Source organism: Euleptes europaea, chromosome 11 (assembly GCF_029931775.1).
Source record: "Euleptes europaea isolate rEulEur1 chromosome 11, rEulEur1.hap1, whole genome shotgun sequence".
NCBI classification, from domain to species: domain Eukaryota; kingdom Metazoa; phylum Chordata; class Lepidosauria; order Squamata; family Sphaerodactylidae; genus Euleptes; species Euleptes europaea.
In genome coordinates, this window is record NC_079322.1 from 60,455,989 (window position 1) to 60,470,518 (window position 14,530).

Below are 14,530 nucleotides of genomic sequence, written 5' to 3' on the forward strand. Positions count from 1 at the left end.
GACCATACAGTTCTAGGAATGGAAAGCAATTTATCACAACATTTTAAGCATAATTCCTTGCTTTCAATTTTCAGAGATTATTGTGACATTAAGAGGTCATCACTGGAAATTCCAAAGAAATAAATATTAGGTTAGATGGACTATGCTTCAGTACTTCCGCATTAAGCATTGACTTCAAATTATTCTCCAATCATGTAATGGCTTAAAGGAACTTAATGACTTTGAAAGGTTGTTAATTTAGACCGTAAAACAAAATGGTTTAATGTCAACATTATACTTAATTATTCAACCATCAAACATATTGAAGCAGAATATAAAAGATGGCAGAAAAGGGATCTATCCAAGTCTCTCTTAGGGCAGGATTCATAAAAGAAATGGAAGAATATTCCTTGACTATTGGAATCAGGGGAAATTGTTATAAATTATTTTTGATAGCATTATCAAATAATGCTATTTTTTGATAGCATTATACACTGGATAGGTTAGCAAAGATCTCAGGAGAACAGACTGTTGGAAATGTGGCAAAGAGAAAGGGACATTATTTCATAGGTGGTGGGGATGTGTTATGGTGGGGAAATACCGGAGTGCACAGAGACACTGCAGAAATGGTAAACTAGAAATGTGAATGTTCACTAATAATTTATGTATTAGGTGATTTTTCAGAAAGAATAAAAAGAGGAATACAGAAGTGTAATAATAAATTTAATAACTGCATAAGAATGATGATCGTACACAAATGGAAAAAAAGAGCTATACCAGGGAGAAAGGCATGGTTACAAAGAATATGGCAAATTACGTTAATGGATAAAATTACAGCTTATACATATATGTGGGAAAGGAAGAAATGTCACAAATCAATTTTAGCAAAAAATGTCACCATTTATTCAGTACTGGAATAAGCACAATTCATTAGAGAAAAGCATTATTTGAGTGCAGTTAAGTAACTGAATATATGGGGGGGGGGAGGTAAATATTGTGGTGGTTCAGTTTGCAATAATTTTCACAAAATGCTATCACTTGAATTGACAAAAAATGAAAAAAATTGTTCTGAATATAACAACCAGTGTACCACTTTCAATAGTTAGAAAGGTATTTCTTTTTATTTGCTTCACATTTGCTTCACTTATGAAGGCCTTCTGAATAAGGCTGTTTCAGCAAACAAAACAGCCACTTTCCTTTAATGAAGTTACAGTACTTGTCCTAAAGGACTACCAGCTTGGGCATATTGACAAGGATAAAAGGCAAAACTTAAAATCACGCTAATTCAAGGCATTTAAAGTGAGACCAAGAGAGTGTTTCCTTCCACAAGATAACATACTTACATGCTTTTCGATTGGAAATTTTCAGTGGCTGAACCTGTACATCAGATCTTCTCAATGCAAGTCTCCTATAAAGTAGTTTAAAGGAAGGCAGAAAGAGGAACAAAATTTTCATAGCTATTCTGGGATTAATAAAAATTCAGAATCAGTCTTTTCCAAAGCAGCCTAATTTTTTTAAAAAATCTTGAAACAATACAATCTATTCAAGCTCAATTAAATACTGGAATACAAGAAAAAAGGTTGTAAGTGCTCCAGAAACAGCTGTAGTTCTTTTTCCTACATAGCATAGTACAGTACATCAATGCAGATACAGATAATGATGTATTATTTCCCATCTGTTTTATCCACCAAACCAGATCAGCACTGTTCTGTCAGGTTTTGTCATTATTAATCTAACCAGACAAGTAAGGAAATCCAAACTATTTGGGCAATGACTTACCAAAGCACAGACATTTTACCACAAGGCAAAGTTTGAAAGTTTATTGACCTTGTAAGCCGCAAGTGCAAGCATACCAATTATACTCAACATCTACTGATCACATTTTCAGTATCAGGGAAAGAAAAAACAACTTGAACTCTTGCTCTGTAACTGCTCACCTTTCCTGGAAATGTTTTGAAGGAATTAGGCCTGCTCTGGGATTGGCATCACCTTCAAGCTTGGCTTGCCACCAGGTTGCATCATCCTGGCTCATGATCTGAAGAATATCACCTTTTCTGAAAGGAAGTCCAGCTTCTTTACAGGGGATTGCTTTATCCTCACTGGGTTCATAGTCAAACAGAGCTTTCATAAAAATCTGGAAGGAGAGGGTTTTCCAATTAATATAACATAACCCCCAGCCCCACTCCTTATTGCTTATTGGCAGACAAGCCAAATACATGCTGAAAGACAATTATAAAATGTTTACATACGGGAGGAATCATAGAGTTGGAAAGGACCATCTGGGTCATCTAGTCCAACCCCCTGCACAATGCAGGGAATTTTCAACCACTTCCCCCCCACACCCCCAGTGACCCATACTCCATGCCCAGAAGATGGCCAAGGCGCCCTCCCTCTCATGATCTGCCTAAGGTCATAGAATCAGCATTGCTGACAGATGGCCACCTAGCCTCTTCTTAAAGAGAAGCTCCTTCCTTATAACAAAGGAGTTCTTACCTTGCCTTCTTTAGCTGGGTTATCTTCTTTGATACTAGGTATAATTTTAAACGTAATGGCACCTTGAGACTGGGACTGAATATATATGGAAAAAATACAGAAAAAATTAATGAATATATGGAAAAAATTAAACTTAAATTTAGAGTAAGCAAAAAAGAAGAGTTGGTTTATATACCCCACTTCTTCTCTACCTTTAAGAAGTCTCAAACCTGCTTACAATCACCTTTCCTTCCCCTCCCCATAACAGACACCTTGTGAGGTAGGTGGGCTGAGAGAGTTTGCAGAGAACTGTGACTAGCGCAAGGTTACCCAGCAGGCTTCATGTGGAGGAGTGGGGATTCAAACATGGTTCTCCAGTTTAGAGTCCACCGCTCTTAACCACTACACCACGCTGGCTCTCAAGTGGGCAGACAGGTTGCTGCCTGGCCAATAAAACTTGTATAGTCAGGAATGTACTCAATATGGGTATGCTCATATTTTGGGCATGAAAAACATAGCTGTTTACACACATTCTTTTCTTCCAGCACCCATAGCAAACAAGAACTGGTGAGCTACTAATGGATCACATACTTCTAGCGAGGTCTGGATCTCTCTGACATGACCCAGAAGTCCAAAGCGTTTATAGCACAATTATATCAAGTTTTCAAAGAAATTGCACGGCACATTTTTAAAAAAGAGGATATAGAAGCCATGATTTTATTTCTTTCAAACGACCATGCTAAAACCAGGTTCAATTTTGTAAACATATAACAGCAGGAGTTAGGCTTTTATTCAACTGCCTGGCTGGGAACCAAAGAACTACTTAGGCTCACACAAAGAAACAAACCTGCAAACTGTCTCATTCGATGTTAAGCACTTATTTATCCATCTAGGATGCTGAGATGTGTCTTAACATTTCCACGCAATGGAATTTGTACAATTCAAAATGCACTATAGATGCCACTGGCTTCCTGGTGTTTAAGCATTAAGAAAGTGTGTTTCACCTTCACTGAGACTTTTAAAAACCTTCTGTAGTACCTCTTTGTGCACGAATAACCAATATGAATGCTAGGTAAGAACTGAAAAAGTACCTAGTTAGAAAACATGAATATGGTTCTCCAAGAGACATGAATGTAAACATTTCACTTTTCTGTTAAAATTAAAGTTTTATTTATAACCTACCAGAATTTGTATAATTTCTTCTGGTTTTTTATCACCCACAGGAATTCCATTGACTTCTTTAAGTACATCACCAACATGAATGAGACCTACAGAACATTATTTAACATCAATCATTTTTACGTTCAACGATAGGGTCCATCCCCAAATTTCTTCAAATCACATTCTTTCCAATTTGGCCTAAGCAAAAGGCATCAGATCTCTGTATTTCTCCTGATACTCCACAATAAAGGCATATCTGAGGAAAGTGAAGGTCCCACTTTTCAGTAAACATTCTTCAACTCATCTATTTGTGATAAACAAACAGTTAAATCTAGAATTTATTTTCCTTCTGCTCTTTTTTTACTAAATTTAGTAGCACTGGCCCTGCAGCCTGAACGACTGTTTGAAATGCCAACGCAGACAGTTTGAAGGGAGAAAGTGCCTGTTTTTCTTTTTAAGGGAAACTTTCTACCTTCAGGGTTCAGTATTAAAGTGCAAACTGAAAGACTGCCATGCTAGAAGGAAACTTTTCTCCCTTCGAGTTAGGATTCTTAAATCATCATACCCACAAACAGAAATTCCTTGCCACCATACTGGAGACAAAAGCAGCACAATAGGGCCTACCATGGAAGGACAGTGGCTAATGCACACTTGGGGGGAAAGTCGATGAATGTGAAGAAGTTTCAGGGCAGCTGGCCTCAGCCTTGAACCATCTGTCCTGAGAGGGTGGAGGAAAGTATTCATTTTTACTTTCCCCTCTCGTAAAGACAACCCCCATCTCTAAACAAAAGAACTGTACAGTTCTACAATGCTCCTGTTCTGGGCTAGCAGGAGCACTCCTGTTAGGGCTTGCAACTACACTGCAACATGTTGTTGTATATCCCCACTTTCCTCACAATATAGGGAATGTCAGGGTTAACTGCAAGACAGAGTGTGGGAGGGGAGGAACTCCCAAGGCACGCAGAAAAATATGACTTACGTTTGAAAAAGAGACAGTGGCTTGATGAGGATTGAGTATGCTCACTGCCCTATACAACATGCAAGGCAGCGGGACACTCAAATCAAGAAGGAATGGAGAAATTGCTTGCTCAAGTACCCTAACAGGAAGGTAGGAAGGCATGTACTTCCCCAAAAAAAATCTCCAATGCAGCCGCATAGACAGGGAAAGGTAAAATATTAACTTTGCTGCACTGTATCACTAGCGGCTAGACAAAAAGCCTTCCTTAGTCACCTAATCAAAGATAACAGCAATTGTGCTATAGGACAATTGTGGCACACATTTAAACCGCTGCGGTTAATGACCAGGTGAGCAGGAACCTATTAAACTATTCCCAAGAATGCGTCTCAAACTTTGGGGGGGAGAGAATTACCCCCCCAACTTGGGCCCCAACTGGTCATTTACTAATGAGACAATGCACAGTTATACTCATCATACCATAAATACTACATTAGAGGGCTGTTCTGATAGTTGCAGGTAATCTACACTTTGGAAACTAGGGTGTGTTAAACACAATTATGGCTTTGCCTGAGCTTGCCCAACAAGAAGAAAATACTTGCTTTTGCTCAATTTAAGATTCCTTTGGAGCTCCAGCTGGTCATTACATTTATAGAATCACACACTTAAAAAGCTCTTACCACTTCTGTCTGCAGCTCCTCCATGCATTATCCGAGCCACAACAACCGCTCCGGTGTGCTCATCTCTTTTAATAGTAGCCCCCTTTAGAAATAACAAGTGTTACAATTTCATCTTCGACTGCTCAGATTAAAAACACACACACACAATATGTTTTCCACATCTCTTACATTATCTGTCTCTAAAAGAAGAGCATCTCACTTAACAAAATAATTCCTACTCAGCCAAGGAATCTTGGAGAGTTTGCCAAAGGAAAAAAGTGACCTTGAAAATCATTCCACATCGCACCACTTTCTCTGGAACACATATGGGGAAGAGTTCAGAGCTACAAAAAAAGTGGGCTCTCTCTTACATTACCGTAACTGTTTTTAAGATTATGTAACAGGTACAAGACAAGTGCAGCATGAACCAAGACATATGTAGAAGCTGGTGTGCAATGAGACTACTTACTATAAGCAGGAGCCACGGCCTTATCCAGCACGTGCATTTACCAATCCCAACCACCTGCCTCCCAGTGCTGGTCAGTTCTCTCTACATGTCTATACTCTTCATTTTCCCCTTCTCCTGCAAGCTAGTTTTTGTACCTCTTCCCCACAGCTTCGCTACCATGTTTGCCTCATCCCCAGTTTTCAGTCCTGCCCCTATCAATTTATCTCACATCTCAGTGAATTACACACCCACCCAACATAAATCAGTTTTCCCGCACATTGCATTTTTTTCCCTACACAATAATCTCCTCACGTTCCCCGATTTACTGCCCTATCCACAAGCTTTCCTTCCAGCTTTCATTCTATGTAACCCTTAAAAGCATGCAACTTTACCTGGGCCTTTGTTTTAGCTCATGGTGTTGTGTTGATTGAGCACCCAGGACTTTCCCACAAGTGAGGTGGTCTTTACAGACTGGATGGAGAACACTGCTCCCCACAGGGCAGAGACATATGACTTGGGGATCTCAGAGTTGGACTGGTGTGTGTATTACAGGTTCCTTGGGTTTGGAGGCAGAGCAAAGCAAGCCAATATGCCTCCCTCCTGTGGCATGTCTATACAGTAACTACCCATCCTTACTTCTGTGTGCTTCCTTAATTTAAATTCTCATCAATCAATGTCAGAAATTTTTTAAGAATTGCAACATGAAATAACAGCTCAGATCACCCACCACTTTACCTAACACTGCTTCTCCCACAGAAAAAATCAGTAGGCATTTGCTCAGCTCTAACTGCAACATAATGAAAAATAAGTCTGCATTTTAAGTTGCACTCGGCAAAAAGTCTAATATGAAAATTAAAGAAATCTACAGCAAAAGGGAATTTATTTTTCCCCACTTCCTTTTATTTTTGTAATTCATTTTGTACAGCTTAAACTTTGCATTGATGGTTTTAAGTGATCACCATTTATCATCAATCATCATCAAAGTTTTTAACATTCCTTTCTCCCAACAAGGTACTCAAGTCAGATTACAATGTTAATTATAAATAATACTACAATATACTTCGACTTACAGCAACAAAGACCAGATCAAAGAAACCTAGATGAGTACCTATTTATTTAGAAGAAAGCCCATCGGAACAATTCAGCCTACAAAGTCTCCAGAACACAAAGGGGAGGCCTTCCTGGCAGATTCAGGAACATCACTCTACAAAGTAGGCACTGCTTACGGAAGGTGCTCCAGAGCAGGCAGCAGCTGTCCTTGCCTGCCTGCAAGAAGGTACCTTTCAACAGGCCCTTTATCTGCACAGTGGAACTGCTACAAAGGAACATACCAGAAGAGGCAGTCCTGTAGACTGCAGGTGAATAAGTCCACAATGAATTACATCTGAAACACTCTAAAAATCTTACCCAATTATGTTTCAAAAGTGAAGATAAAAAGTAGTATTAGATCATATCCCTGCTATGCCTCCAAGCTCATGCATGAGTGTCACAAAAATATTTCTATTACCTTGTAACTCGCACATCCCAGTAACTTACCAGTGGTTCTCTGTTTTTGACAAGCCGGATGATTTTTACAGAGTCTTCTTCTTCGTCAATGTCATCGGGCATGGGAGGCAATACTGGATCATAGCTTTTTTGAGCAACAGTGTCATGCACAGAAAGCAAAGCCTGAAAAAAGTCAGATAAACAAACAGTTGTCAGCTATAAAGCATAAAAACGGAGAAAACAATAAAACAGACGTTCATACTACTGCTGAATGGCATGGACTTATTGCTGTATGGGTTTGGGCTAACAGCAGCAGGCTATTCTTATGTTACAGACAGTACCAAAATTAAGTCCTTTTTTGTTGAAGTGAGTCCGGGTAGCAATCTGCTACTATTTAAAAAGGTAAATGTGAATGCACTCCAAAACTGCTCTCGCAAAAATCAGAATAACGCAAGAGAGTACTATTATACTCTATTAGTCAAACCGTACACTTTAAAAGGACAACTTTTTAAAAAGAGCTTTCAATATTATAACACATGTACACATTCCTCAGGTATTAGGAGAAAACCTCTCACCCAAGTTGAAAGCAGAGGTTTCTCTGTTTGTGAAAATAAACTGAAAGGAATAGAGGCTAAGCCTTACATCACAAGGTGCTACCGAAAAATAGCCCAAGTTTCCAGAATCACAATGTAAAAGCAAGATCATATTCATTATCGGCAGCTTTAGAAAAATTGTTTTAGTTACAGTTCTGTATATATGATTCTCTAATGTAAACATGGTCCATATTTAGAACTTTAAAGGGTGGTATGATTCAAATTCCTATACTACCTAACTATAAATATTGATGTTCAGCTACATGCTTAGACATGATTTAGCTAGAAATGCATATACTTAGAAAATCCATTGCCATGTCTGGTACATTTTTTTCAGATTAAAGCATTTATCAGACTTTATTTCTCAATGTTGTAGGCTAAGAACTAAGAGCAAAGGAGACATATTTTGAACATTTACATTCCTATCTCTAGATCTAGCTTGGAACTTTGACTTTGACAATGTAAACTGCTTTGGGTCCCCATTATGAGAAAGACAGGGTATAAATGAAGTAAACAATAAATAAACCAAACTTCAAAAGATAGGATCATCACTACCACAACACCTTAACAACACTGTAGCTCTCAGTTTTGTCAAAGGAATGTTTTAGATCGGCTATCACAAGAAGTGATATGGACAGTTACAGATCTTTTCCAAAGCAGACATTTACTACGCTAATTCCACTGTACTACAGTAGTTTACATCCATACGATACCATGTGTTTATCATCAAACTATGACTGTTATACTCAGTAACATGATATGGAATCAATGTTTTTATCCTTTGCATGCGACTTCCTGTAACAAAAAGGGCAATTTCCTGTCCTGAAAATACATTTTCAAACGTTTTATATCCACCGGTCTGAATTGATGGATTTACCTGCACAGAAACATCATAGAAAGCAAGAGACTTTAACCTCTTCAGGCTCCTACTTCCTCTTGCTCACAGCTTATAACCTCAGGAGACACCTTTCACTATCTAGCTATTTTTCAAGTCCATACAAATATGCAGCAACTTTAAGTCATCTGGTAAAAGTGTTAATAATCCTCCAGATAAGTATCTCTTTCCCCCTAGTTTGTTCCTATTTGATTCCTTCTACCAGGATAGAAGTAATTTTTTTAAATCACAAAATAAATTTATTTAAATTCCATGAAGTGCCCCCCTTGTTTGAATTTTTTTTTTTTTTTTGGCTGGGATTCTGTGGTTTGATATTAGTTCTGTTGGGATTGCCATGTTAGCTTGGTTCTACTGAGATCCCCGAGTTCTGCTTTGGCTCTGTTGGGCTTGCGTTGGTTCCTGGGAAGGGAGGCACTGACCTGTAGTTACTTTTGCCCTGAAGGAAAAGAAGGCTGTTTTCCCCCATTGAAAACAATGGGGGATGGAAGGGGCACCTTCTTTGAGTGCTTATAGAATTGGATGCTCTGACCCAATCTTCTTGAAACTTGGGGATTCTTCTGTGGAGAGGCACCAGCAGCTTTGCTGCAAATCTGGTGGCTTGCCACCCCCAGATAACTTCCCTTAATAGAATCCAAATTCAAATACCATACTGGTACTGGAATTCGGGGATTTTTTAAATTTTATTTATTTTTTTATTTACACCACACCCTCTATCTTGGGCCTATTTTTCAGCTTCAATATACCCAAATTATGTACACCCTTAGTTTTTGCTGCTTTATAGAAATATTGGGTTACATTCGATGAACCATGAAAAGGAGCATAACTCAGGAAACAAGACTTTGCTGCCTCTTCCCTCCTGCTGAAGTTCACTGAGCCTCCCGAGTCTGTTCCTGGCAATCAGGACACCTTCATGAATAAAATAGGGGGGGCGGGGGGGCTCTGTACACAGCCTGACTTTTTTTTTTCTTGGCAGCTTTATTTTTTAAGAAAGACTAGGCATTTTGTTATTTTGAAACAAGGTATTCGATCTGTTGTTGTTCAGCATTAAGTAGGCTGAAAAAAGAAGTCCGCTGCTTGATTTACATGCACAGATGTTGAAAACTCACCATGAATGCCCAAAGAGCCTTATGCCCCCATCAAGCAAAAAAGGCGATTCCGAAGCCAGAGTCAGAAGAATACTGCAGCAGCATATCTCATGTAATGCCTCTTTTAAACAACGGAGTTATGCTAATCAAAATATGAGGCAATTTCAGTTATTGAACACTGTTGTGGGAAAGACTGATACAAACTGCGCCTTTCACATCTATCTAAACATTCTAATGCTTCACAAGAGACATGCTTCATGACATGTCTATCCTCACAAACAGGATAAACACTCAACAAAAAATTTCTGTATACATGCCTTGACTATAACTATTGTATCACCTGTTTCATACCCTGCATCTTGAGCCTATGCCTGTTTAAGAACATAAGAAAAGCCATGCTGGATCAGACCAAGGCCCATCAAGTCCAGCAGTCTGTTCACACAGTGGCCAACCAGGTGCCTCTAGGAAGCCCACAAACAAGACGACTGCAGCAGCATCCTGCCACAGCACCTAATATAATGCTCCTCTGATACTAGAGAGAATAGTACTTGGGAATAGTACTTGGGAACAGCTTCTAATCATTTCAGAACAATGACAAATAGTGCTTAGAATCTTACAAACAAAACTAGGTCAGAACCACCACCACCTCATAACCTTAGTTTGTAATGTGGAATAAATAACCTAAACATCAGAGAAACCTCAAAAATTCTGGGTATTGCTAAGAGGGACACAATATTCTATGAAATGAACAATCTGTTTCAATATTCATAGAATCTCTGTACAACCACACTGACTCATGGGCGTAAAGGCCATTAATTCCATATCATTTCCCCAGGCTTTCTCTGCATTCCCTGACCTTCTATAACCTTTTAATGACAAAAATGACTTTCTCAGACATTTAAAGCATTCTGCTCTGGCAATGGAGCCACTTTCAAAGGACCATGTGCTTAATGGAGATTTTGGAAGAAGAGGCTAATCCTTCTCTTCCTGTCCTCATTCACTCAGGTAAAATCCAGCCTGCTTGATTGGCTCCTGGCTAGACCAGCTGACCATACACACCCAAGCTTATGCAGTGGGGCAGGGGCTTTGGGAGACAATCTATAAATCTCTCAGGATTGCATTTTCATGGGTCAGTTAGCTGGATGGCTGCTACCAGGGGGATGTTTTCCCTCATGCTGGGGAAGCATTGGCCATGCCGACATGTTCTAGAGGACTAAGGGTGATGTCAGATGTGTTAGGGAATAAGTTTAGTTCAGATGCATTAGGTAACCTTTTTATTGCTTTTCTTCACTGGACAACCTTGGACCTGTATTAGTATTTGACAGTTTGCCTTTTTGCAAATCTGTTTTCTTTGCTGAGTAAGCACAGTTCCAACTCCAGTCCAACAGCTGCAGCATTCCCAGGTACCCAATGGCAGCCAAACAGTGGCTCTGTGCATCTGCACAGACCTGCCCATTCCCTGGCCCTGGCTTTTGGGCAAATCCCACCTCTTTGCCCTAACTGGGTACCTATACAAAACCAACATTAGGAATACCTTTTTTTTGGTAACACCATTTTTTTATACCTTTTGAATTTTCTGCCTTGAATGCAATCTTTTAATAAGAGCTTTTAGGACTCTGCTAGGAAGGAGGGGTGTCTTACCTGAAGAAGAAGAGATTGTTTTTGTATGCAACTTTCTCTACCACTTAAGGAAGAACCAAACTGGCTTACAATCACCTTCCCTTCCCCTCCCCACAACTGACACCCTGTGAGGTAGGTGGATTGAGAGAGTGTGACTAGCCCAAGGTCACCCAGTTGGTCTCCCATGTAGAAGTGGGGAAACAAATCCAGTTCACTAGATTATCCTCCTCTGCTCATGTGGAGGAGTGGGGAATTAAAACCCAGTTCTCCAGATCATAGTCCACCGTTCCAAACCACTGCTCTTAACCACACCACCATGCTGGCTCTCATTCTTGCTTACCTGGTTATAGATACCAATTGCATTAACATGTCCATGAGCACTACTGCACTTGCTCGTCTCTGAATCAGGGCTAGAGGTATTTTAAGTATTAACACAGCCAAAAAGTATTTTCACTTAAATAATGTTTCTATTTTAGGTGCTTCCTATGAGAGGGTAATACCGAGTTGTACCTGTGTTTCAAATAAAGTATAATTTTTAAAAAATGTCATGGAACATTCAGCTTTGGCCTGTAATTAATGCTCATAATAAATTTCTACCATAAGTTTCTTATGAACTAATTGAAGCCAAAAAGAAACTGCTGAGGGAAACACAAGCCAGTAGTGTAATACTATTTTCCTGGCTCAGAGCAATAACTTGTAATTGACCATTTAGCTCGTCCAGAAAAAAAAAAGGCATATGCATTGAAATCCATTAGATTCCTTGGGTAAAATACTTTTCTGACAATGTCTGATTTGTTAGGAATTTTAATCCCATTCTATATTGAATGTTGAGTGTAGGTTACAGTGCAAAGAAATTAAATCTAAAGTTTCTCCATCTCTCCTGCTTCCACAGCAAGCACCCAAGTAGGATGGTTTTATGATTCTCAAAGTATGTGCATGTAGGCAGGTTTCCAAGAGGGACGAGTTGCAGGAGGATAAAGTACCCTTGGAAATAAATTTGATTTGCAAGTCTGAATGCACTTTCAGGGTAAGCAACAATGTACACAGGTGGCCCAACCCATAATCGTCAAGCCTTCTACCCACATCATAATAAATTATAGCAAATACATAGAGGGCAGTCCTAGCTCAGGGGACAGAGGAAGTTTAGAGTCCTGCCTCCCTGAGCATGAGAAGGAAACCACCCGATGAAGATTTCCTCTGACCTCAGAGTGAGAACAGCAACAAGCAGCCAGACCTAGGTGAGTCATGAAAGTTGGGTAATAGCAAGTTGCCCTGAGGTTGCTGCTGGGTCTGGTCCTATGAGTCCTCCCTCAAAGGTTAAAGCAGCCTTGGAATGGGTCCTACTCCTTTCCTCTTACTGACAGATACTAAGCATGGAATGCCACCAAAACTGTTGTAGTTGCCTAGCAGAGACCATTGTGAGCATCTGCTTCTTAAAGTTAAAGGTGCTCCTTTATCATTTTGGGTATTTAAACCCCCAATGTAATATTATTATTTTTAAGATTTCAGATTTTTCTGCAAAGCTGGGGCATTTTTCAGGTTTGAAAAAAAATATATATCTTTTCTGCCTATGGCCCCTGTCTCTGGATTTAAGTATCATTAGACTTGGCTGTGTTAAGAACTTACGGATGAGTATCAGTCATTTAGACTATTGCTACCAAGCTGTGGTATCAGAAGAAAATATTTGTTCATTAAATCATCTCTGTTGATTTATCTTGTAACAAATGTGAAATTACTTCTACTTAGTTCATGCTGAAATACCCTACTTATTAGCCAAAAAAAAAAAAAAAAAATTAGAAGGCAGGAAACAACTTTCATTTCTTTGCCTTCTACACTCCATGGCTCTGTATGAATTTAGGCCAAAGTTCCTATTTATCCCTTCCTCCAGAATATCTAATATGAAATAGCACCAGCATCTGGGCACTGAAAGAGTTTTGCAAATCATAGTAACCCACCACAAATATAGTAATAATGTCTCAAATGACTTAAGCAGAGTCTCCTTTGCAGTTATGCATAGCCACAAGGTCTCAGGGAATGTTAAAACCCTTTGCAAATGTTGAAAACTGAGAATGAGCAAATGAGTGCATTCTATTTAACAGGTGCAAGCAACAGATCCTCACCTTCAGATTGGGTTTTGACAGTAGTTTCAACAATTCTCTGATCTCACTGTTTAGTGGTTTTCTCTGCAGCTCCTCAGTCAGCTGTAAAGGAGATTGAAGTGACACAAAAGAACATCAGCGAGATCATTGTTTTACTCAGTATTTCAGTGACAACCCAGAATCAATCTTGTTCAAGGTTATTACTTTCCAGTGTGTTCAGCATGAACAAAAACAGAGTATCAATCATTACTCTTCATTTTCTGGCCTTTACGCTAGCTCCTGGCCGGGTCTTTCAACTGAGTTTAACTAAAGCAATCACATTTGGCAACAGTACATCCAGATCACATTCTGATTTATTGCAATGATGGCAAATCCCAGCACTTCATCGACGCGAACGGTCCTTTGCATGCAGACAAAGGGCTGCTTGTAAAAACGACTGGATCAAACTTTGACACTGTCTATAAAAAACAGCTTCTGAATGAAGTGGTGAAATCTACACTGCTTCCAAAAATCCACAGTAGCTATGCTGTTTAGGGCTGGGATAAGGAAACAGAGTGCCCCTACAGCACGAGTACTCTGAACTTTATTATGTTTACATACACAGAGCAAGTAAGCTTGTTAAATGTCAGACAAGTTAATCACAGTAATATGGCTGGTATTAGATTACCAGATATGAAGAACAGCTTTGAACAACAAGCTCAACTATTTACACTACAAAGAACCAATCTGAATACAATAAGACTGATAAGACACAATTCATCATTGAAAAACTGTATGTCGTGTTACTTCAGCATTTCAGTTACTTCAGCTTGAGTCCTACCCCACCCCCAGGGAGGGAAAATAAAAAATTCCTAGTGGTATATTATGAGATTAACTGTGTAAGGAGAGTTACATCCTTCTAAGCCCATTGACTTCAAGGATGCAATTCTGTTTAGCATTGCACTATAAGTAACACATGTTCAGGCTAAAGATTGCCTAGTTAGATTCAAAATAGACTCCAACGACACAGAATTATTTGTGACAGTGAAGCAAATTGGTCTCATTCAATGTCCTCACACTAGACGAAGTGTTGAATAAGG

General features: G+C 39.3%; 1 protein-coding gene across 2 annotated transcripts in view; it reads right to left on the bottom strand.

Moving 5' to 3' along the window:
• MPP7 (MAGUK p55 scaffold protein 7) overlaps nt 1–14,530 on the bottom strand; it is a 97,260-nt gene that overhangs the window by 39,462 nt on the left and 43,268 nt on the right. For both annotated transcript variants that reach the window (XM_056857979.1, XM_056857978.1), the window contains exons 4-10: nt 13,473–13,553; nt 7,211–7,342; nt 5,248–5,329; nt 3,634–3,719; nt 2,473–2,547; nt 1,917–2,113; nt 1,323–1,387 (exon numbers count right to left, since the gene is read on the bottom strand). In XM_056857979.1, the coding sequence (XP_056713957.1) occupies nt 1,323–1,387; nt 1,917–2,113; nt 2,473–2,547; nt 3,634–3,719; nt 5,248–5,329; nt 7,211–7,342; nt 13,473–13,553 (718 nt within the window). The remainder of the gene's footprint in view (nt 1–1,322; nt 1,388–1,916; nt 2,114–2,472; nt 2,548–3,633; nt 3,720–5,247; nt 5,330–7,210; nt 7,343–13,472; nt 13,554–14,530) is intronic.